The sequence below is a fragment of the Dama dama genome, chromosome 19, assembly GCF_033118175.1.
Source record: "Dama dama isolate Ldn47 chromosome 19, ASM3311817v1, whole genome shotgun sequence".
NCBI classification, from domain to species: Eukaryota; Metazoa; Chordata; class Mammalia; order Artiodactyla; family Cervidae; genus Dama; species Dama dama.
In genome coordinates this window covers 49,945,461-49,969,845 of record NC_083699.1, presented here as the reverse complement: position 1 = coordinate 49,969,845, position 24,385 = coordinate 49,945,461, and the positions used below count along the sequence as shown (strand labels likewise).

Genomic DNA, 24,385 nt, shown 5'->3' with positions numbered 1-24,385 from the left:
CCCTCCTCCCCAATCTCTTGAATTGCCAAATCCTGCAGCAGGTGGCCCTACTTATCTCTGTTCCATGGAGACCCTGTCTCACCAACCGCTATTTCGTTGGCTTCAAGAATTCTACGTGAGAATGAACTTCTATAGGGCCAGGCTACTGGGCAATCCACAAATTCATATCTGAACACTTAGGTCTGCCTTCTTCACTTCTAAAACATTTTTGTCCTCATTCTTCTTTTGTGATTACATGTTCCCCTCCATTATTTTGCCCATTTGAGCTGAGTGACGAGGAGGAAGGAGGGGAAGAGTAGCCAGGGTGGAGACTGTGTTATCAAATTCCCATAGTGCTGGGGTGGTGGGTTGCTTCCCAGCAGCAATATGGTTGCCAGCTGGCTGCATCTGGGACTTGCTTAGTGGGAAAAGGATTAAATGCTTCCCTCTGCAGTCTTCAGAGCTTTGTGTCTGCATGGCACTCTCCTGGTTTTGATCTTCTAATTGCTCAGCTCCCTCGGGCTCTTCTCACTCTTTTAACCCCAGCCTGCAGTTCTAGGCCAACCTCTGTCCTCTAGGTCCCTTCCTGTATATACCGTCGTCTTTTATTCAGTCTGAGCATCAGGCCTGGCCCAGTCTCTGCCTTCTATTGCTCTCTCTGCCCTGGAGGCATAGGTGGGAAGAGTCAAGGAGAAAGTCCTTCCTTGCTTTGTCTCAGTCCCTGGGGTGGCCACATTTTCTGGAATCTGGTTGGTCCTTTCTTACAGTCCAGTCCTGATGTTTTCTGACAGACCATATTTTGTAACCAGTATTGGCAGCCTCTAGGATTGACCCTGGCTTTTGGTTCAGAAACAAAGCATTGCTTTTTATCATTATATTAAATAGGTAATATGCTAATAGTTAATTCTCGTTATCTCTTCTGCTGTTTTGCCTGAGAATACCTAGATACTCAGCTTCTGGCCTGCAACTGAAAGAAAATACATTGAGGTTAAAGCATAGCCTGTAGATGAAGAGGGTTACTGAGGATAAGAAGGAAAGAGAAAATCAGTAAAAGAGAACACCCTGACAAAGAACAACTGCTGTTCTTTTCTCAGAATTACTCAGTCTAGGTGTTCTTAAACACATAAAAGTTAGACTATAGGAAATAAAACTTTACTTTAAAAATGTGGAATTCTGAAAATACACCACTTATTGTTAATAGGAAGAGGTGTTGAAACATTTTAGATGTGCAGAGGAAAATGCTTTCCAGCAAGTAGAGATGTGTATGAGAATGGGACAGGGTAATGATTGTATATGTAAATGTGATAAAGCCAGTGTTTAGGTTCCCAGAGATACTCTCAGCTCCCACACTATTTGTGTTGGGAAGTATTGGCAAGTGCAATAGTTATTTTTGGTATCAGTCCCAATTAGTAGACTTGTAGCAGATTTGTATAGACAGTCTCCAATTGAAGGAGCATCTGATTAGGAGTAGTCATTAGTTACTCCTTGTTTGGACACACAAATTGTCCTAATGGAGACAACTACTGTTTATTCCTTTATTTGGGATACCTAGGCAGATGTCCTTCCAGCAGACATAATGTGGTGGGTTAACCCATCACTGGGACCAAGTGTTTTCCTCCTTTCCATCCTATTGCTTCCCACCAAAGACCATTTTGCTATCATCAGAGTCCATCCCTTTTTCCTCTCCAAGAGCCAACAGATGATGGAGAAATATGTGTCTGATGCCCTGGAATGAAAACTGAAAAGCATTTTCCTGTATCATCCTAGTTATACATTTTGACTGTACTGATGTGCTCTATCAGTGAGCTTGCATACGCAGTCGTGTCTGCCTCTTTGAGATCCCATGGACTGTAACCCCCAAGTTCCTCTGTCTGTGGGATTTTTTTCAGGCAAGAGAGAATACTAGAATGGGTTGCCATTTCCTCCTCCAGCAGGTCTTCCCAACCCAGGGATCAAATCCGGGTCTCCTGTATCTTCTGTATGGACGAGTGGATTCTTTACCACTGAGCCACCTGAGAAGCCAGTACTATATTTTAAATATGCTATGGGGTCTTCCCTTGTGGTCCAGTGGTAAAGACTCTGCTCTTCCACTGCAGGGGACTCAGATTTAATCCCTGATCAAGTAACTGATATCCCACATGCCATGCAGCATGGCCAAAAAAAATGCTATGTGCTCAACTGATTTTCTCTACTTTGTCCTGGGAATCTAACTCCCATTTACATGGAATATACACTCCCAGTGCTAAATAAGAGTCTTACAAAGGAACTTTTGGATCACTACTTATCCTTAAACTTAGGACTAGCTACACTAGGAGATAAGGTAAATGTCCATTTCTAAGCCTGGAAAAATAATCGTCAGGAGTGGGGAGTTCTATCCTGGCCTTCTGGTTATTACATCCTCCGGTCCACACTACCTCTTTTGAATTATAAGAGGAACTTTGGCCTTATCCTTCCTCATCCATCCTCATCCCCAGAGCATAGGGCCCAAAGTGCTAGCTTCATGTTATCTAGGAAGTCAACTCTTGACTCCAGAAGTGTTTTCACTCACTGCCTCTTCCACATTCTGTCTTTAAAAAGCCTACCTCTCGTCCTTCTGCTTCAGCCTAAGGAGGCTGAAACCACAGCTACATTGCTAGGATGCCAGTGTTTTTAGAAACAAGTTATCCTGCAGTGCTCTGTTTCCTCCCCGAGGAAAGGCAAAAAGTCATGAGCCAAGGCTGCAGCAGGGGAATGGAAGGCATAGGCATTGTGGGTTCACTTTCAGACCACTACAATAAACCAAATACCAAAATAAAGTGAGCCACATGAATCTTGGTTTCCCAGTGCATATAAAAGTTTTGTTTACACTATAGTCTGTTAAGTGTGCCATAGCATTATGTCTAAAAAAACAATGTATATGCCTTTTATTTTTGTATATGCCTTTTTAAAGAATGCTTTAATGCTAAAAAATACTAACCATCATCTGAGCTTTCAGCAAGTTATAGTAGTAACATCAAAGATAACTGGTCAAAAATCAACAAAGATAATGATAATGAAAGAATTTAAAATGTTGTGAGAATTACCAAATGTGAGGGATTATGGTTCAGCTCCCAGAGTCCCTAGAATATTGTTGTTGTTCAGTCACTCAGTCCTGTCCGACTCTTTGCAACCCCACGGACTGCAGTAGGCCAGGCTTCCTTGTCCTTCACTATCTCCTGGAGTTTGCGCAAATTCATATCCATTGAGTCGGTGTTGCTATCTAACCATCTCATCCTCTACCACCCACTTCTCTTCCTGCCTTTAATCTTTGCCTGCATCAGCACCTTTTTCAGTGAACATCATGCTCTTGGCATCAGGTGAACAAAGTACTGGAGCTTCAGCTTCAGCATCAATCCTTCCAGTAAATATTCAGGGTTGATTTCTTTTAGGATTGACTGGTTTGATCTCCTTGCAGCCCAAGGGACTCTCAAGAGTCTTCTCCAACACCACAGTTCAAAAGCATCAATTCTTCAGTGCTCACCCTTCTTTATGGTCCACCTTCACATCCATGACTACTGGAAAAACCATAGCTTTGACTGTTTGGACCTTTGTTGGCAAAGTAATGTCTCTGCTTTTTAATATGCTGTCTAGGTTGGTCAGATAAATCTAGACTTTAATTCCAAGGAGCAAGTGCCTTTTAATTTCATGGTTGCAGTCACCATCTGCAGTGATTTTGGAGCCCAAAAAATAAAGTCTGTTACTGTTTCCATTTTTTCCCCATTTGTTTGCCATGAAGTGATGGGACCGGATGCCATGATCTTAGTTTTTGAATGTTGAGTTTTAAGCTAGTTTTTTCACTCTCCTCTTTCACCTTCATCAAGAGGCTCTTCAATTCCTCTTCGCTTTCTGCCATTAGGGTGATGTCATCTGCATATCTAAAGTTATTGGTATTTCTCCTGGCAATCTTGATTCCAGCTTGTGCTTCATCAAGCCTGGAATTTCACATGATGTACTCTGTATGTAAGTTAAATAAGCAGGGTGACAATATACAGCCTTGATGCACTCCTTTTCCAATTTTGAATCAGTATGTTGTTCCATGTTCAGTTCTAACTGTTGCTTCTTAACCTGCATACAGGTTTCTCAGGAGGCAGATAAGGTGGTCTGGTATTCCTGCCTCTTGAAGAATTTTCAACAGTTTGTTATGATCCACACAGTCAAAGGCTTTAGCATAGTTAATGAAGCAGATGTTTTTCTGGAATTCTCTTGCTTTTTCTATGATCCAGCAGATGTTGGCAATTTGATCTGTGGTTCCTCTGCCTTTTCTGAACCCAGTTTGAACATCTGGAAGTTCTCAGCTCATGTACTGTTGAAGCCTACCTTGGAGAATTTTGAGCATGACCTTGCTAGCATGTGAAATGAGTGCAATTGTGTGGTAGTTTGGACATTCTTTGGCATCACCCTTCTTTGGGATTGGAATGAAAACTGACCTTTCCCAGTCCTGTGGTCACTGTTGAGTTTTCCAAATTTGCTGGCATATTGAGTGCAGCACTTTAACAGCATCATCTTTTAGGATTTGAAAAGGCTCAGCTGGAATTCCATCACCTTCATTAGCTTTGTTTGTAGTGATGCTTCCTAAGGCCAACTTGACTTCACACTCCAGTATGTCTGGTTGTAGGTGAGTGACCACACCATTGTGGTTATCTGGGTCATTAAGATCTTTTTTGTATAGTTCTTCTTTGTATTCTTGCCAGCTCTTCTTAATATCTTCTGCTTCTGTTAGGTCCATACCTTTTCTATTCTTTATTGTGCCCATCTTTACATGAAATGTTCCCTTGGTAGCTCTAATTTTCCTGAAGAGATTTCTAGTCTTTCCTATTCTGTTGTTTTCCTCTATTTCTTTGCATTGTTCATTTAAAAAGACTTTCTTATCTCTCCTTGCTATTCTTTGGAACTCTGCATTTAAATGAGTATATCTTTCTTTTTTTCTCCTTTGCCTTTCACTTCTCTTCTTTTCTCAGCAATTTTGTAAGGCCTTCTCAGACAAGCGTTTTGCCTTTTTGCATTTCTTTTTCTTGGGGATGGTCTTATTCACTGCCTCCTGTACAATGTCATGAACCTCCATCCATAGTTCTTCAGGCTCTCTGTCTACCAGATCTAATCCCTTGAATCTGTTTGTCACTTCCACTGTATAAACATAAGGTATTTGATTTAGGTCATACCCAAATGGCCTAATGGTTTTCCCTACTTTCTTCAATTTAAGTCTGAATCTTGCAACAAGGGATTCATGATCTGAGCTACAATCAGCTCCCATTCTTGTTTTTGCTGACTGTATAAAGCTTCTCCATCTTCAGCTGCAAAAATATAATCAATCTGATTTCGGTGTTGACCTCCATCTGGTGATATCCCTAGAATATGCCTGGGGTCAGTTGCCATCTCGGCTCATCCCCTGTGTGAAGAACCTAAAAGACAATGTTTACTGGTAGCAGTGGCCATGTTGAGAACAAGGTTAGGTTGGACTGATCCATGTTTATTTCACCCCCTGCTCCCAAGTTCCCAAAGAGTCCACAATGACCACCATCATTGACTCCCAGACATGAAAATGTCCTCCTGTGCAGAGCTGGTCATGTCTCCCTTTGCTCACATTCTCAGATTAGTCTTTTCAAGTCAATTTGCTGTCCTGATCACAACATTCTAGGAGGAAACACCCTCAAAGATGACACTGTCTCCTCTTAGCCTCTCCTGTTTAATTTCTAAATATCACCCAAAGAAAAGTCTTTAATTTCCCTCTTTCCCAAGAGAAAAGCAAACAAAAAAAACAACATATACGATGCTGTTTGAATCATTCACAGGGTCCCTTTAGGAATGGCCGCCACCACACTGCCCAGCACCCACCCTTAGTTCTCATTAGGATTTTGACTAGATGTCCTTTAAAGAAGTCAGAACTTGAATCTGGAGGGCCAACCACATCTCCAATCGCACATCCCTTAACTCTCTGAATACACTGATAATCTGCTATCTTCCTCATAGAACACCTAAGTGACAACTTGAAAGAAATAGGAGTTTATTTTGTTTCCTTTGGAAATGACACCACTGCCTTTATGAAGCTGTTTTAATTCTGGGACATTTAATAACTTTGATTTTGCCAAAGATCTCCCAACAATGATATGCTAAAGACATTGTTTTTGACTTAGCTTTGTGTGTAATGTCAGGAACCCATAATCCTTTCCCTTTCTCACATCCATGGATATAACTGTCCATATTAGCAAAACTCAATCCAATTTTGTGAGGTAAATCAATGAATAAGTCCTTGATGCCACCACCCCCCCCTTGTTCTTTCTCTTTTATGAAGGAAGGTCTGACTCAATCAATTCATGTGGAGATTGATAGTAACCCAGTTAGGGTTAACCTGAGGGACACTGTGGAATCTTATCAGGAAGTGCCTTCTGATTGGAAGTTAGTGGTTGGAAGGAGGGCAGATGTGGTTAGAAAAGGTCTATAAAAGCATCAATCATCAAAGAAGAGATGCAGAGGCTTCTCAGTCTGGAGTCACTGCCTGTGTTCTCCACCAAGATTGAGGTCTGAGCAGCCCACCAAACAGATCAGAGCTGGATTCCATTCAGAGAAGAGTCAGGATGAGTGTTCACAACCCACCCAGATTTGTGAACTTAGCAGCAGTGAGCCTGATGAGAGACGAAGCCCCAGCCATCTCCTCTTTGGAGTATCTGCCTACTGAGCTCTACCCACCATTATTCATGGTCGCCTTCTCTGGTAGACACAGTGAGACCCTGAAGGCCATGGTGCAAGCCTGGCCCTTTGCCCGCCTGCCTCTGGGGGGCCTGATTCAGCAGCCTTACAAAAGGAACCTTACAAGCAGTGCTAGATGGCCTTGATATCCTGCTGGCCCAGAAGGTTCACGCCAGGAGGTGCAAGTTTCAGGTGCTGGACTTGAGGAATACTGGCTGGAACTTCTGGAGGATGTAGTCTGGAGACATGGACTATGTACCCTCAAGCTCACTGATGGCACCAGTGGCTGAGGACATATCAAGGACAAAACCTCCTTTGGCTCCCTTGGAGGTAGTCATAGAATTTTTTCCTCAAGAAAAAGGCCCTGGGTAAATTCCTCACTTACCTCTTCATGTGGATGGAACAGAGAAAAGGCTCTATACACCTATGCTGTAAGAAGATGAAGATTATTTCAGTGTTTAAGGAAGATATTAAGAGAGTTCTTAGTATGGTGAAGCTGGACTGTGTCTAGGAGGTGGATTTGAGTTTCACTCAGAAGCTCTCTGCTTCAAGATGAGCAATGTTCAGAAACTCCTTCTCTGCCCCATTCATGTGTCTGCTGTTGAGGAGCAGGACAATCAGGATCTTCTACAATTTATTTCTCAGATCCTCAGGCTGCAGTACCTCCAGTGTCTCCTAAAGGACTCTCCCTCTTTCTTGGAAGGCCATCTGAACCAGATACTCAGATGCCTGAAGACCCCCCTTAGACAACCTCTCAATAACCAACTGCGTGTCTACAGAATCTGACTTGACCCATCTGTTCCAGTGCCTGAACATCTATCAGCTAAAGGGCCTGAATGTGAGTGGTGTTATCCTGACCAGCTTTAGTCCTGAGCTCCTCTAAGTTCTGCTGGAGAAAGTTGCAGGCTGTCTGAAAGAACTGGACATAAACCTGTATAGGATCATGGACTCCCACCTCACGGCCATTCTGCCTGCCCTGAGCCACTGCTCCCAGCTCAGGGTCATCAACATGTGTGGAAATCTCATCTCCATGGCCATCCTAGAGAGTCTCCTGCGTCATACTGAAAGGCTTCCTGATTTAAGTCTAGAGCTTTATCCTGCCCCTCGGGAGAGTTACAGCACTCTGGGTATTCTTCATCAGGAGAGACTTGCCCAGCTACAGGCTGAACTTTGGGAGATCCTTACAGACTTAGGATGTCCCCGGAAGATCTGAGTTAGTCCCATCCCCTGTTCTCACTGTGGTGGTGACATGTGTGATCACCTGAGTTCCAATACATGATGCTGTAATACCCTGCCTAGTTGTTGCTTCTGTCAGAAGCTTTCTTCAGGACACTTGGAAACTGAAATCTAGGACATAGGTACATTATGAAGGGAAAACACACCCCTGGTTTCTGTTACCAGCTCAGTGTGATAGAGAAAAGTAAATGTGATCCAATAGGGGTTGCAGGATTCCAGAAGGATATGTTGACTTGGGGAGTTGATGGTACTGTCAGAGATGTGTTTATAGAATCAAATATGAACCTAAATTCCTGGAGGATTCAGTTTGGGACTTTTAGAGATGTGTTTTTAAAGTCAAATATGAACCTAAATTTCTGGAGGATTCATGTGTGAGTTATTTCTGTATGCACAGTTGTAGAAATGATCAGATATAAAGAGACCTTCAGTGTAAATGAATAAATTTGCCCTCCATGATGTTAAAAAATGCTTTATTGCTAAAAAATGCTAGCCATCATCTGAGCCTTCAGTAAGTCCTAGTAGTAACATCAAAGATCAATGATCAACAATCAACAAAGATAATGATAATGAAAGAATTTAAAATATTGGAAGTATTACCAAAATGTGACATAGAGACATGAAGTGAGCTGATGTTGTTGGAAAAACAATGCTGATAGACTTGCTTAACACAGGGTTGCCACAAACCTTCAGTTTGTAAAGCAAAAGGCAGTATCTGCAAAGCACAATGAAGTGAGGATGAGATTTATGCCCATCGACATAAGGGCTGAATTATCTAGAACCTTTTGCCTGGTGGACACAGGCATGGAGGGAGGGAAGAACAGGAAATGCAGCCATCCATATGGCCTAAATCTCTGACCCAGGGCTCCAGTTACCACAGGTCCTGCCTAAAACTCCCAGGGGCTGAGGAATTGATGTCCCCCTACGCATAACCTATTTTTGCAGTGCCCATAAGGAAATGTTATCAAGGGATCAAACCCAAGGCAGAGGATAGGAGACTGAGGAGCCAAAGAATGCCTAGGAACTGTACTCATAGTGAGTTGGATTCTGGCCCTGGGGTAGAAACTCTTGTTGGCTTGGTCAAAAGGTGAGCAGAAGCCAATTGTGATCCTTTCCCCAATTTGGGACAATGACAGGTATCACTGAATTGCTCCATTAACACTTTAATTGATATTCTATAAGCACATTCTTATTTCACGATTCTGCCAGGAAATAGGATAAACCAAATGAGATTGAACATTAGGATTGGTGAGGATTAATGTATTCTTTAATTTATTAATTCATTCATTAAATTTTTATAGAGCACGTACTTGGTACCAGGCACCAAGGGAAAGAAGTGAAAGACTTTACCTGCCCCTAAGTGGATGAGAAAGGCAAACACTGGCATTAGAGTATGGCAGGAACCAAGAAGAGGTTTGGCACAGATCACTCTGAGAGCTCAGAGGGTCTCATATAGGCCAACCTTGGGAGGGAAGTGGATCTCAGGGTGGACTTCCTGGAGGAAGTGACACCTGAGCTGGGTCTTACAGGGTGAGTAAGAATTGGTCATGGAAAAAAGTAGGGGAAGGACAGTCCAGGCAGAAGCACAGGGGAATATTGAATGCTGTGAGTTTGCAGAAGTATAAGCAATTTATTTCACAGGATGTTTTAGGGGAGTTGAAGCTGAAGGGAAAAAACAAGTGTCATATGAGGAAGGGTGTTGTATGGCACCCTGAGGTGTTTTACCCCAGAGGAAGTGGGAAGCCACTGGACAGTTTTATGTGGAAGAGAGCTGTGACTGGGTCTGAATTTTAGAGGCTCTTTCTAGTCATGATGGGGAGGAGGTCTGAGAAACAGGTAAAGAAGGGAGCCCCGCTTTTAGTGCTGACCCTGTTGCCCTCCCACTGTCTCTCTTGTCCCTCTCACTGTAAAATCTATTATCTAGCCCTTCCCTGCCTTATAAATGTGATTTCCTTCTACTCTCCGATTTTAGTGAGATTAGCTCAACTTACCCAGACATGACATGCTCATTCAAGCTCTGAGTGTTGTTCATTCAGTAGACATTTAGTAAGTGCCTATTGTCTACCAGCCATGGTGTCTGGCATGAAGAACCCACAATGAGTGACACATGGGACCTATCTTTAAGGGGTACACAGACCACTAGGGAGGTACCCAGGGAAGCACATCTTTACTTGAGCATGAGAGCAAGTGTGTTATGAGATTAACAGAGCACAAAGAGAGACTGTCCATGAGAAGCTCCCCCACTTCCCTGCCATGCTCAGGCTTCTGCCCTCACCTGCATAGAGGCAGTGTGATGTTTCTAGACACTATACACTAGTCATACTTCTCTTCCACGTAACTATTCAGTGCCCTCTTCCTACCTCAGACTGAAATACCTTAGCATGGCGTGCAAGGCCCCTCTTCAGCTGATATGGTAGTGTAATGACTTGGAGCTTGAGCTCTGAAGCTGGACAACAAAATTTTAATCCTGGTTCTACCACTTTTGAAACATGTGACCTTAGCCAGAAATACTTTTTACCTCAGTTTCTTCATCTGTAAAGTGGGGCTGATGACTGTATCAACTTCTTAGGGTCATTGTGAAGATTGAATGAATATGCATGTGAACCTTTAGAATGGTCCTTGGCATGTGAAAAATATTCAGTCATTACTGGCTTTTATTATTCTTGGTTTTTACTCATTTTCTTCTTAGCACCTATATCATGTCAAGAAACATTAACTCCTAATTATTTTTGTGTTGCTTGTCCCATTTAATATGTTGTCATATTTTTTCCCTCAAGGATGATTTTATTCTCCTTTGAAGCAACATATATCATATATCTATCTGTACTCCTGAGACATCTGTAGTTTTGAATATGTGTTAGGGTGACCAGCCATCCTGATTTGCTCAGGACTGACAGGTTTTTCAGGACACAGGACTTTTAATGCTAAAACCAGAAAAATCCTGGGTAAACCAGGACAAGTTGTTCACCTTACATGCAGTAGACACTTCACTTTTGCTTCTTCTTTACCTCTTATTGGTCCCAAACTTAACTGGAAAGCAAGCTTGCTTTGGCTCTGCCATAAATTTTTATTTATTGGCTAGAAACTACAAAAACACAACTTTCGGGTTTCTTTGGGCTTTCTTGAGATTCCCTAGAGTTTAAAATGGAAGATTTGAAGAATTCTTGAAAAAACTCTCTCCCATCAGCTCAAGGTATATTTACTAGAAATTGTGGGCCACCCCCACAATTCAGGCTTCCTTAACCTGGCCCACAGCCCCAGAGGTCTCCTCCTGCCTGTCATTTTCCATCTCTCCCACTTTTCCATCATGACTCTTCATGCTTCCTTCATTTGCTTTCCAGAATCAATATCCTCTTACTTAACTCAGTGGCAAAGCCTCTTTCCTCTCACAAGTATCATGTTTTTCATGAATCCCCCAAGTAGGGCCAAAGGATTTTTCTTCTTTTTCATCCCCACCCAAGCCTCAGCTCCACCTCACTTGCTTTGGGACGGTGACTTGGGCAGTTGCTTGTCAGACAGCATTCCTTAAGGATACACTGAAGCCTCTCTGGGCATCCCTTGAGGCCATGACAAGTGTTTGCTGAAAGCCTGCTCATTCTTCCATCAAGAAGCTGGCTCAATGGCATCTGGGAAGTTCCACCTCACTGTAATAGTGTGCTAGAGCTGCCATGACAGAATGCCACACTGGGTGACTTAAACAACAGAAATGTATTGTCTCACAGCTCTGGAGGCTAGAAACCCAAGAACAGAGTGTCAGCAGGATTGTTTTTTCTGAGGTAGATGGGGAAGAATCTGTTTCATGCCTCTCTCTTACTTCTCGGTGGTTTGCGGGTTTGCACTCTTTGGCATTCCTTGGCTTTGACATTCCTTGATTCCCACACTCAGCTCCACACAGTGTTCTCCCGGAGTGTGTGTCTCTTTACAAGATGTTAGTTTTGTAAAGACAGCAGTCATATTGGATTAGGAATCCTTCTACTTCACTATGACTTGATCTTAATTAATTACCTCTGCCGTTACTCTGTCTCCAAATAAGGGCCCCATTCTGAGGTCTTGGGGCTGAGGGCTTCAATATGCAAATTTAGAGGGGACACAATTCAACCTTTAACAGCCGGGTCTTCAGGTGAGTCTAAAGAACTCTCCGGGGACCAGAGACCACTCAGATATACGCAAAGTAAAGCACCACACACAATCATTGCTACAAAATCTGTTCCACTTCTCCACTCACTTTGCACTTGATCCTGACTGTTTCTGCTGCCAGTTTCATATCATCACCAGTTCACTTGTTCATCACTCTGTTGGGCCTTGTGTCATTGTAAGGGTGTTGAGAAATATAATGTATATCTGAGCCACCAGCTCTAATTCAGAGTCTGTCTGGAACTCTCTTTTACAGGAAGCCTACCCAGGAAAAATTGTATCCATGGCATATATGTAATAACTGACATACATGTATTGCAGAGGCAGTGACTCCATCCTGATGAGCAATAATTACAAGCTGGTTGCTTTTCAAAATGCTCTGAAGAACACAGACAGGGGTTTGGAGGAGAGTGTGTGTGTGAGAATGCGTGTGCATGTGTGCATGCATGCAGTAGCTTAAGATAAACAAAATCACCAGACACCTGCCCAACCTTCCCGCAAGCTTTAAGCCTTTGCTGGTCACACAGGGAATTGCCTGCATCTCCTCACTCTGGCTGTGACTACTTCCTTCTGTCAGCTCCCTGAGTTCTGACCCTTTCCCCTCCAAAGAGATAGCTCTGTTCCAAAAGATAAACACCAGTAGTTACAAGGGACTTGGGGGAAAAGTCATACGAGTTTCCCAGTTATTATTTCTCTGGTGTTCTCATATAGAAACCCAGCTGATCTTTGTGGATGAAGTATCTCCAACTCTGGCCTGAGAGGTGAGGGCAGTGATGGATCTCCCTAAGGGTAGGGGGTCCAGGCGAGGCTGAGGAATAGAGATTCTAGTGTGTCTGCTCACTTCTTTCCAGGACACCCCACCTGGGAGAAATCCCAGGGATAGAGGAGGCACTGAGCTAGTACCCGCTTGTGCTGAGCTGCCAGGCAGGCTGCTGGCTTGCTGCGAGGTGGTGGGTGAGCTGGGCGCTCAGCTCCTCCGTGCCAGATTAGGGAGCTCTGGGCTCAGCGCCCACGCACTGTGCTCCAGCTCTGGGCAGCCCTGGTGGGCTGGGGGAAGACGTGAAGCTCCATTCGTGACTGCAAGTTGACTTTTCTTCACTGTCATTGCTGGCAGAATACATACACCAATGCGGACAAGCTCCTAGAAGCGGCAGAGCAGCTGGCTCAGACAGGGGAATGTGACCCGGAGGAGATCTACAAGGCAGCTAGACACCTGGAGGTGCGCATCCAAGACTTCGTGCGCAGGGTGGAGCAGCGGAAGCTTCTGCTGGACATGTCTGTCTCCTTCCATACTCACACCAAAGAGGTATGGACAGTTAGCAAGGAGGGGCATTGGGCTGGGCTGCTTTGTTCTGGCAACAGTCAGGTCAATTTCCTAGCTCCCCGAGGTCTGCCTGGTGTCCTGGGTGGTCTGGAAGTTACTAGCCCCCTGAGGTTGATGATATTAACAACTTGCTTCTGATAATCTGCACTGAGGTCTCAACCAATATGGGGCAAAATTTCCTCCTCATCTCTAGTGAGGAGAGGGGTGAGGAGGCAGATGGTTTGGGGAGTCTGTTAGAGCATTCAGTCTGCAACTGGAGAAATTTGGGAATTCCTGGTATAGAAATAGTCACCTTAAGAGGCAATAATAGAGGATCAGAGATTCCTTTCCCACACAACTCCCAGTTTCTCTTGGTTGATGTTTCCCATCAGAAATCACAGTCCTGCAGAACTTAAATCATCTTTGCTACCAGCAGGGAATATACAGAGTTTGCAAATCTGTTCAGTGTTTTTATTTTATTTTTTTTAACAGAGGATTAAATCATCTATATGAAATCTGCCACAGTGTGCTAATAAAGTGAGAGTGTCCTAACCTTTCTCACTGTGGAGTAAAAGCCAGTGAAGGGAGGGAAACTGGGGCACAGGAGGCTGGGCTTAAATCTGGCCCCTGAATCATTCACAGAGTGAAGACAGGAGAGAGGAGGATGGATCATGTTACACTGTTGGCAGGATCAAAGAGTCCATAGAGAGCAGGAGAGTTGCAGACCTATGGTTGCTTTTTGGCTCTGATTAACACCAGGCAGTCTAAGTGGCCAGTGAGGAGGCACATTTAACATCTTCTGTAATAACACCCTTGACAGATGAACTCATTAGGTGTATACATGCTTGTATTCCCCCAGGAATTAATTTTAATGAAGTATTAATTAAAGTTGGATTGCTGCTCAGGAAGAAAAATTAACCTTACTTAATTAAATTGATTTTTGATATTCAAAATGCCTTAAGAAGCCTGGTTGTTCCTCCTTCACAGGCTTTTCTGACACTTTGTGGGAATGAATGCAGATCATTGCAGTGTCTATCAGAGTTAAACATGAAAAGATGTTTTCTAAACTGAGATTCCCCAGGCAGATGAAGGGCTGGGGAGCCCTGTGAAGCTGGCTCTGCTGCTTCTCCATGGGACCTACAACCACCCTCTGATGAGTGTCTGTAAAGCAAGGGGAGTGGGGGGGGTGGGGGGTGGGATTAGCTTTAATCCAAGTTTTCCTGCCTGGTTGTCTGCTTGCTATGACTTACTTGATTCTTAATAAGGTCTCAGAAATCAAAGACATGTGTATTCTCTTTTAATTATGAGCCTGTGGGTGAGAGAAAGGAGCGTGAATGAACAAGAGCCATGTTCCTTGTGAGGACTGTGGAGCTATAGGCTGCCAAAGGAGGTGTGGACCAGGTTAGTTTCCAGGGAAGTGCCGTTCCTGGAAAGTTAACTGAAGCTCCCAGGAAGCCTCTCTAGCTGCATCTCCAACCTTCTGGACATGGAATTAGGAGGGTGGGATTCCAGTCCAGATCCTGCTGCTATAAAATCCTGTGTGTTTGTGCTAATCACAGTGTCTCTGGCCTTAGGTTGCCTCATTTATAAAATTGTGCAGTTAGACTCAATGTTCCTAAGGCCCTTTATGGTTCGAATGTGAGTTCAAGATTCTTTTTTTCTCCTCTTCTTCTTTATTTGATGTCGATAATCATAATTAACAATAGTAGTTAAGCCTGATGTGATATATGTGATTTATCTAGCCTAAGATTGGGTCTGTTGCAAGCACTCAGTGTGTATTAGCTAGTGTATTTTTCTAATTGAATATTTACTACCTGCTAGACACATACAGCATCGCATGTAATCCTCATGAGAATCTTACGATACAGACTTTATTAAACATATTTTCAAACAAAGAAGCTAAGGCCCAGAAAAGAACCTGTCTAAGGTTACAGAGCTGCTCAGTACAGCAGGGTCTTGACCTGTCTTCCTAAATTCTGTGCTCGTGTTCTTAACCTGCTACCATGCATTCTGTCCTCCTTTCTCCCTCTCGTATCTCCTCTGCTCGTCTGGCCTTCTTCCTTCTCCTTACTCATCTTTTTACCTTTTCAAACCCCAAGACAGAGTCAGGGTAGCTCTTAGATGAAAAAAGTAAAAGAATAGTCAGGGATGCAGTTATTAACCACTCTTTTCCAAGATAGCTCTCAAACCTTGCTAAGTTTGGTCCTGTTTGAATCTGAGACTTGTTTTCCCACCATCGTTCAGTTCATATTTCATATGAAATAGTACCAAAGGAAGTGGGATGATACTGGGACAGGTGAAGAAAGGGAGAGGGAACTAAAATGGATTTGCCCTACTATGTGCCTAACTATTTCTCTGTCTAGTCAATAACAATGAGAATTGTCATTTTTAATTCTAATTTTATATATCAGAGAAATTAATAATTTGCTCAAGGTCTTATAGTGAGGATGTGGTAAATGTAAGGATTGAACCCAGATCTTTCTGACTGCAAAGCCCCTGCTGTTTCTCATTGGCCTTTCATATAAAGGCCAGGAAACAGACTTGGAAGAGTTTTCTAAACTCAGGAATTTATTTGAGGCTGTCAGCAAGTAGCATAGTCTATTACTTTGGGGCCCCAAAATATGAGAGAAATTAGGAGCAGTCCTGCCTGGAGGTAAAGGGATGTATGATTGTGAGGCTTTTTCTGTTCAAGAGATCTACAACTCTCAGATCATATACATTCTAAGTTTTTCCAGGAGGGAAAGAAAGTATCATTTTGAGTGGCTATTATGGTGGGGCTCCCCATGGGGGCCACCCTATAGGACTTTTTATCTGCCTGTTTCCTCTCAGTTACCTTCTAGGTCTTCACTGGGCATGGCTGTGTGTCTTTGTGGTGATTACTTAGTTTCTATTATTTTGTGATAATTATGATGGTGACTATTACAAATTTGAGTCGTACAATTCTAATACCTACTTTTTCCTAGTAGAAAACTCCCTCCCAAATTTACCCTTAGATCATCTCTAAAGTAGGTTGTAAAGAACTTGAGGACTCAACTCAGGCATCATTTTTCCTTGAAATTCTTCCCTGGGGCTTCCAGCTTCCTACCCAGACAGGATAGGAGCACTGTGTGTGTACCTCATCAATGATGCTGGGATCTCACTGAGATGACTGACTCTTCCTCATTAAATTGGGGGTGCTCATATGTAGAGTACACATGTGGGCTTAGATGTGTAAACATAGATTCTAATATTTCTACTGCTGTGTCTGATACTTAGTGACACTGAATAAATATTAAACAGGCTTACTTGACAATGAGAAGCTAGTCACTTCTCCTAAAAAGAAGAAAATAGAAAAAATAAAAAGGTGGGGGAAAGCGCATTCGATTGCATCATTCATCTACTCCAGTTCTTTGATTTGAACTCTACGGACAGTGTAAACAAAGAAAGGCAGGTGGGGAATCTGAGTTGCCTGTGGGAGCTTTCCTCTACAGCCTGTGTAGCAGGCAGAAATGGATTATTGGGTAGTCAGAAGTGAGGATCCTTGAATGGGCTAATGAAGGAACACCTGTGGTTTGCTCTTTCCCTATTCTGTTTAATGCCTCTCAAGACACACCAGCTCTCAGACCTTGCTAAATGTGGATCCTTTCTGATCCTGGTCAATTAACTCTTGACTCCATCCTCTTTACTCTGTAGGCAAAGTTCTGATTTTTTACTCAAGGCAAGGTTAGTAGCGAAGTTTACTAGTCCACAAGTCTGTGAGGGAATTTTGAGTTGCTATGGATCTTTTCTCTCTTACAGTAAATAGAGTGAATGGAAGAATAATTTTCTACTCAGCTGTACCAAAGATGTACTTTAATTAGGATCAGAGGGGAAACAGAAGGAAGATATGAAGAAGATGTCCCCCAGGCTCGTTTCTTCTGCAGATTCAAGAGTCTGCTTGATTCTGTTTGCTGGCTTTGTGAATTCTTGGTGACTAAAGGCGTCTGGAGGGTTAAAGTATTTAATTGCAGTGTTATTAATAACCTTGAATAATTAGAAACCATCTAAATATTCCATGTTAAGTGATTCATTAAATCATAATGAATCTATAGAGTGAAATATTATACAGTTATAAATCACATTGTCAAAGATCATTAATGGCATGAGAAAGAGCTTGTGGTATAATATATAAAAAGCTGTATATCCATCATGACCACAATTTTGATCACATACTTAGAATGAAGACTAGAAGGAAGTATACAAAGAAGTTTAGAATGTTATGAATGATTTAATTTTCCTTTGAATATTTTATTTGTTTTATAAGTTTTCTTTAATATTTTAAACTGAAAGTGAGGGACAATCCCAATAAATGTTATTTTATGAAAACAAAACTTTCCATCTCTACTTTGAGAGAAGAGCTACATAATAAAGAGAGGTGACAAACATGTGCTTGGAACTTTCTTATGCATCCAGAACCTCAGCTATTAATAGAAATTGTGCTGAACTTTCAAATATCTTCCTTTTGCCTGGGGACAAGAGGCCAGCTGGCTGTTTGCTGGTCTGGAAAGCTCAGGGAGAATGTAGGGAGAAGTATTTACTCAAGTCCTCATTTTTTTTGTCCAGGAGAAAAAAAGTCATTTAAAAAAAAGGCATTTGTGGCAAGTGTCATCTGCTCCACAGAGATTGTCCAGGCAGAATTCTCTCTCTTTGCTGTGTTTCCATGGAAATGCTGCAATTGCTGGGTTTTCAAAATAACTGTATTTAGATTATTTTTGTAGTCATAATATGAGAGTCAAATTAACTAAGGAATGTGGCCAAGATAATCAACCTCAGCTGTTTGTTAGATGTTTAATTAAATGCCATTTCCAATTGTTTATAACTCTGTGAAATCATTCTTTCATGCTATTTCCTGCTCAAATGGGTATGTACACCACAAATGCCATAGATACACACATACACACATATTCCTTTATCTGCCCACTATAGAACCAAAACTAAATCAGTTTTCAAAGGGGATTATTGGTCTTAAGAACAAAACAACTTCTTCTTCTTCTATGTCAGTTGTTAGGCTGGTATGGTATTTATTTAAGAGATAAAAACTGGCAGTCAATGCCAAAGGAAAATGATGCCTTCAAAATGAGGGAGGGGTGATTCATCCCATGGAATTGGTGTTCCTTTCGCATCTCTAGGAGTCAATCAGTTGTATCAGCACAATGGCTACCAGAACTGTGCGAATGGTGTAGCCAATCAACAGGAGAAAGCAACAGAGTAAAATTACCTCTTTCCTTAAGCTCTCGTCCATAAGCCTCGTTATTTCTACAAACCTAGTTTCTTCCCTCCTTGTCCCTCCCTTCCTGCCCTTTTCAGTTTCCCTTTTCTCAGGCTGCCCCTCTATGTAAGCAGAATGGGGTCCATGTGCTGGCCCTTCCTGAACTCGCTGGTTTCAGTCTTAGAACAAACTTTATGTAGCTCATTGAAAGGCTGCCTTAACTCCCCCTCTACCAAAGTTCAGAGAGTTTCAAATCAGTTCATTCTTTTAGATGTAGGTATTTTGGGCCATAATGTGTTCTCTGAGAGAACACATTAAGAGACCTAAGTGTACGTATCTTGTGCATGCATATTCAGTTGTGTCTGACTCTTTGCAAACCCATGAATGGTAGCCCACCAGGCTCCCACCTGGGAAGCAGGGCCCAAATAATTATTGCCAAGCAGAGAGCAGAACCCTGAAAGAATGGTCCTCGCACAGGTGTGTTTGATCAAGAACAGAAGGTCTGGAAATGGCTGAAACAGGAGATTTTTTCTCAGGAGCAGGTGGATTGATGGCAGAGGCACAGTGCTAATTAATGTTTTAGACAGTAGATAACCAGAGGGTTAAGAGGATTATCCTAGGGGAGAGAAATGGAAATGGAGGACAGCAGGAAGAAACATGTGGTAGCTGCTCCTAAGCTGCCTCACTCACTCCATGATTTCACCTCATTCTGGCAATGGTTTGTGATAACTTGAACTGCAAGATCATTCTGACTCAGTCTCATTGGCTCCCTGATAATGAATAAATTAATAATAGAAGTGACTCTCTAATTTGGATTCTTTTCAAAGTAATCTAGGCATGCTCTTCAAGAATAAGTCAGATGGACACATAGACAGAGGGAGACCTACAGGAAATTCAGATAATAGGAAACTTACAGCCTAAGGAACGGAATATGGGTCCTTACTCACAGGTTAGTCACACTGATGTTAATGTTTATACCTCAGAGGTGCTTATTCAGAACTATGAGCCTGCAATTTAAGCTTACTGAAACCAGGGGGCGACTGTGCATGATTTCCTGTGGTTCTCTACTCAAGCCTTCCAGATACTAAATAGTATCTTAACTTGGTAGTACAATTACCTTCAAAGTGTTGCTAAACTGTCTAGACTTGGGGTGTCTTGGTGTCAAAGATGTGACTGCAGTTTTTTTCAATTTAGGAAGGCATTTTTATTACAGCTCTCTTCTTTACCTTGGCTTCTGGAGAACCCACCTGCACACACACACTCATGCACATGTACTTTAAGCATGAAGTACTTGAAGTAGTTTTCCCATGATCATAGAGCTAGGACAAGGGCAAGATTGAGAATTATCCCCAGTATATGCCAATTCCATTAAAGAACTTCGTTCCATCTGGGTTTTGTTTTGTTTTTGTTTTTACAGAAGGAAAAATGAAGAAATGTTATCACTAACCCTTTGTCTCTGGTGCTTCCTTATCTCTGAGTCAAATTCCATAGCAATTTTACTTGATATTTTATCCTCTTGAAGGTAGACTGGCCCTTTCCTTTCCTTATCAGGCTGCTGACCTGGGCTGAGTGGCATCTATGTTTTTTGTTTGTTTGTTTAATTTAAATTATTTATTTATTTTACTTTACAACATTGTATTGGTTTTGCCATACATTGTCTTGAATCTGCCATGGGTGTACATGTGTTCCCCATCCTGAACCCCCCTCCCACCTCCCTCCCCATCCCATCCCTCTGGGTCATCCCAGTGCACCAGCCTTGAGCACCCTGTATGATACATCGAACCTGGACTAGTGATTTGTTTCACATATGATAATTTACATGTTTCAATGTCATTCTCCCATATCATCCCACCCTCGCCCTCTCCCACAGAGTCCAAAAGACTGTTCAATACATCTGTGTCTCTCTTGCTGTCTCACATACAGGGTTATCGTTACCATCTTTCTAAATTCCATATATATGTGTTAGTATACTGTATTGGTGTTTTTCTTTCTGGCTTACTTCACTCTGTATAGTAGGCTCCAGTTTCATCCACCTCATTAGAACTGATTCAAATGAATTCTTTTTAATGGATGAGTAATATTCCATTGTGTATATGTACCACAGCTTTCTTATCCATTCGTCTGCTGATAGGCATCTAGGTTGCTTCCATGTCCTGGCTATTGTGAACAGTGCTGCGATGAACATTGGGGTACACGTGTCTCTTTCAGTTCTGGTTCCCTCAGTGTGTATGCCCAGCAGCGGGATTGCTGGGTCATATGGCAGATCTATTTCCAGTTTTTTAAGGAATCTCCACACTGTTCTCCATAGCGGCTGTACTAGTTTGCATTCCCACCAACAGTGTAAGAGGGTTTCCTTTTCTCCACACCCTCTCCAGCATTTATTGCTTGTAGACTTTTGGATAGCAGCCATTCTGACTGGCGTGAGATGGTACCTCATTGTGGTTTTGATTTGCATTTCTCTGATAATGAGTGATGTCGAGCATCTTTTCATGTGTTTGTTAGCCATCTGTATGTCTTCTTTGGAGAAATGTCTGTTTAGTTCTTTGGCCCACATTTTGATTGGGTCTCTTATTTTTCTGGAATTGAGTTACAGGAGTTGCTTGTGTATTTTTGAGATTAATCCTTTGTCTGTTGCTTCATTTGCTATTATTTTCTCACATTCTGAAGCTTGTCTTTTCACTTTACTTATAGTTTCCTCTGTTGTTGAGTGGCATCTGTGTTGTACATCATTAACTTGTTAGTTGATTTCCCTTAGTGGTAGGTTTTAATCTATCATAGACAAGATTTTCTTTACAATAAAGTAGAATATATGACCTGATGATGTGAAAAATCAACTTCAACTCATTAATCAGAGAATATACAGGAGTAGGACACATTTTTATTAAAAGATATTGACTCCTGAGGTCAGTGCATTTCCTCAGACATACCTAATCTTTCTCTAGTCTTTCTGTTGTTACACTGACATCTCGTCTTTGGCAAGTTTGATCTTTGGTCCCTACAATTTAGCTACATGGCTACCAGGTGGAGGGGGTGTCATGAGTCATGGTGGATTTCCTCAGAAAGGAATAATGCTGACTTTCTTCCCTAGACCTACACCAGAAGTGTTTAAGTTTTTACTGAAGAGGAGAAAAAAATGAACTCCAAGCTATGAAGCCATTAAAATAGCTTAAGGATGGTACTGAGAACAAAATTATCTTGAATAAAATAAATTCCTTAAGATATCTATAAGCTTCTGTCCTCTCTTATTCTTGTAATAGGAATACCAGCCTCATCCTGAGCAGTTTTCCATCCAGTGCCTTTTCTATCTGGACACACTAAGTTTGTTTTTCTTAAGTGACCTGTTTCCTAGCCACAATTTTAATCTCTCTCTCTCTTCACATAATCCTGTCTTTTCTTGATTTTTTAAAAAGGAAATTTCTGGACTTTTCAATCTCTAGGTTTTCCTTAGGTATCCCAGGACAAAGTTGCAAAAAACAGAAAAGAGGGGCCCAACTCATGTTAGCATATTGAAAGATCAAATCCAGTATCGATCTTTTACCAATTTAAAAATGGAGTACTTCAAACTTTTCCTCTGTCTTCTAGTGGGAACTGGAGGTGACTTACATAAAAATATCTTTAAAATATAATAATATCTAAAAAAAATAAATAAAAATAAAAAATAAAAAAAATAAAAATATCATAACATCTAGCACTTACTATATGCCAGGCACTGTTTCTAAGTGATATGCATATCATATGTATATATTTATATATAAAATGTATATAAATGTAGAGTGTGTGTATGTATATATTTATATATAAAATGTATATAAATGTAGAGTGTGTGTATGTATATATACATATATATCTCATTTGTGTGTGTATACATAAAGATGCACACACATACACACACACACATATCAATTTATTGATAATCTTTACAACTCTGTAGGGATAACAACTATTACTATTCTCATTTTACTGTCAAGGAAAATTGAGGTGTAAAGAGGGTACATTACTTGTCCAAGGTTATAGAGGTAATATGTGGTAGAACTGGGTGTGTTTTCTTTCTTGCCTTTCTTTTGTTTTTTCTTTCGCTCTGTCTCTCCCTCCCTCCCTTTCTTTCTTTCTTCCTTCCTTTATTATTTAGTTTTTTAATTAATGTATTGTTGATTTAGAAGTTCTTAACTGCTATGCTATATTGCCTCTCTATATAGCAATTTTTCAGAGATTCCATTGTCTCATACCCAAGGACTTCAGCACAGTTGGAAAATGGTTTTGCCCCAGGAAAAACAGCAGCCAGAAAGTCTGAAGTAACTTTAAGTTGTAGTGACTAATATCCTGAACTTTCTGATTTCATACTGATTTGAAATAGATACATTCATACCTATAGGATAATGTACCTGAGCTTAAATAGTCTGGAAAACTTGTGTTTTACAACAGAAAGCTTATTTGTAAAAAAAATAAATAAGTAAATTGAACTAAACCAGACACAAGCTGCTAAATGACAGAAACACTGAATAATAATTTGCAATAGGCTGATTAATAATGCTATCTGTTTATTTAAAGCATTGATAATAAGTAAATAATTGATTTTTCATAATCTTTGAAGTGAGCAGGTCAAATCTTTTTCTTCCCATTTTGTAGATTAGGAGACTGAGGCTCAGAGAAGTTCTTACCTGTCCAAAAAAGAACACTCCCCTTTTATTTGTCACCTCCAGGGCTTCTTAATCTTATGAACTCAACCTCTTCTGTCACACTTAAGGCCTTTCCTCTCTTAAGGACAAGAATAACTTGTCAAAAGTCTGAAGATTATTTTTGTCTCTCTTTATTGTCTCTTTTCTAACCCCTTGTTACAAAGGCCACACCATGGTTTACCATACTGAGAACCAACAAGATGAAATAATATTCTTAAGATGGATATTTATCCATGTTTTTAACATGGAAAACTTACAGAATGTTAGAACTGTAAGTTAACTATTTTATTTTATGCTTTCCTCAGCCTATGTTACACATGAAGTCTGACAAGCAAAGGTGACATACTCAAAGACACCACAAGTTATGGGAGAACAGCAGTCACAATCTGCATCTTCTGGCTCCTATCAATTTTTTCTCTCTACTGGCTTTTCTTCTGGTAGAGTCATGAGCTTATCTTTTCTGCTAACCAGGGGAAGGGTCCTTGTTTCTAAGCAGACATCAGACATGTCTTTCCCTCCACCATTCATGAAAATGCTCAATGAGAGCACTTAGAAGTGGAGCACTGTGGAAGTCCACCTGTTTTCAGTATGAGGAAGAGCTATCAATAAATGAATTTTTAGTATTTCAATTCAACTCCTCATCATTTCCAGTACTTATTCCATTCAAAACACTACACTTAGCTCTTTTAAAGTTGTCTGGCCAGTAATATCATCCTGATTGCATTTCAACATCTTGAATATCATGATGGAAATGTCTTATATTGAAATTAAGATAAGCTATACCTCTTTAGCAGTCAACTTTCTAACCAACAAAGCAGTCCTTAAAAGAAAAAATAGTTTAGCCTAGCACGTATTTTCTTAATTAATCTTCACTTGGTTATTAGTGAACATCCCATTCTTTCTTGTATATTTGTAAAATCATGATACATGTCTAGGAATCAGCCTCTAGCTATCTGCAGGAAGTGTGCAGAGTCCTCCTTTATGAAAGATGAAATAGAATTTGTCCATCATTAGTTTCCTGTTCTTCCCACTCTCTCAAAAATGAGTGAGCTTCCTGCTCTAAGACCAGTTTTCCAGAACCACTAGAAAGTAAGGCAGAGGGTAATTCCTGTCCTTAGGGAATGCCTGTGC

General features: G+C 41.3%; 1 protein-coding gene across 2 annotated transcripts in view; it reads left to right on the top strand.

Moving 5' to 3' along the window:
* The window catches only part of LOC133073477 (kalirin), a 496,969-nt gene that overhangs the window by 343,032 nt on the left and 129,552 nt on the right, over positions 1-24,385 (top strand). For both annotated transcript variants that reach the window (XM_061166983.1, XM_061166982.1), the window contains exon 11: positions 13,163-13,354. In XM_061166983.1, coding sequence (XP_061022966.1) covers positions 13,163-13,354 — 192 coding nt within the window. The remainder of the gene's footprint in view (positions 1-13,162; positions 13,355-24,385) is intronic.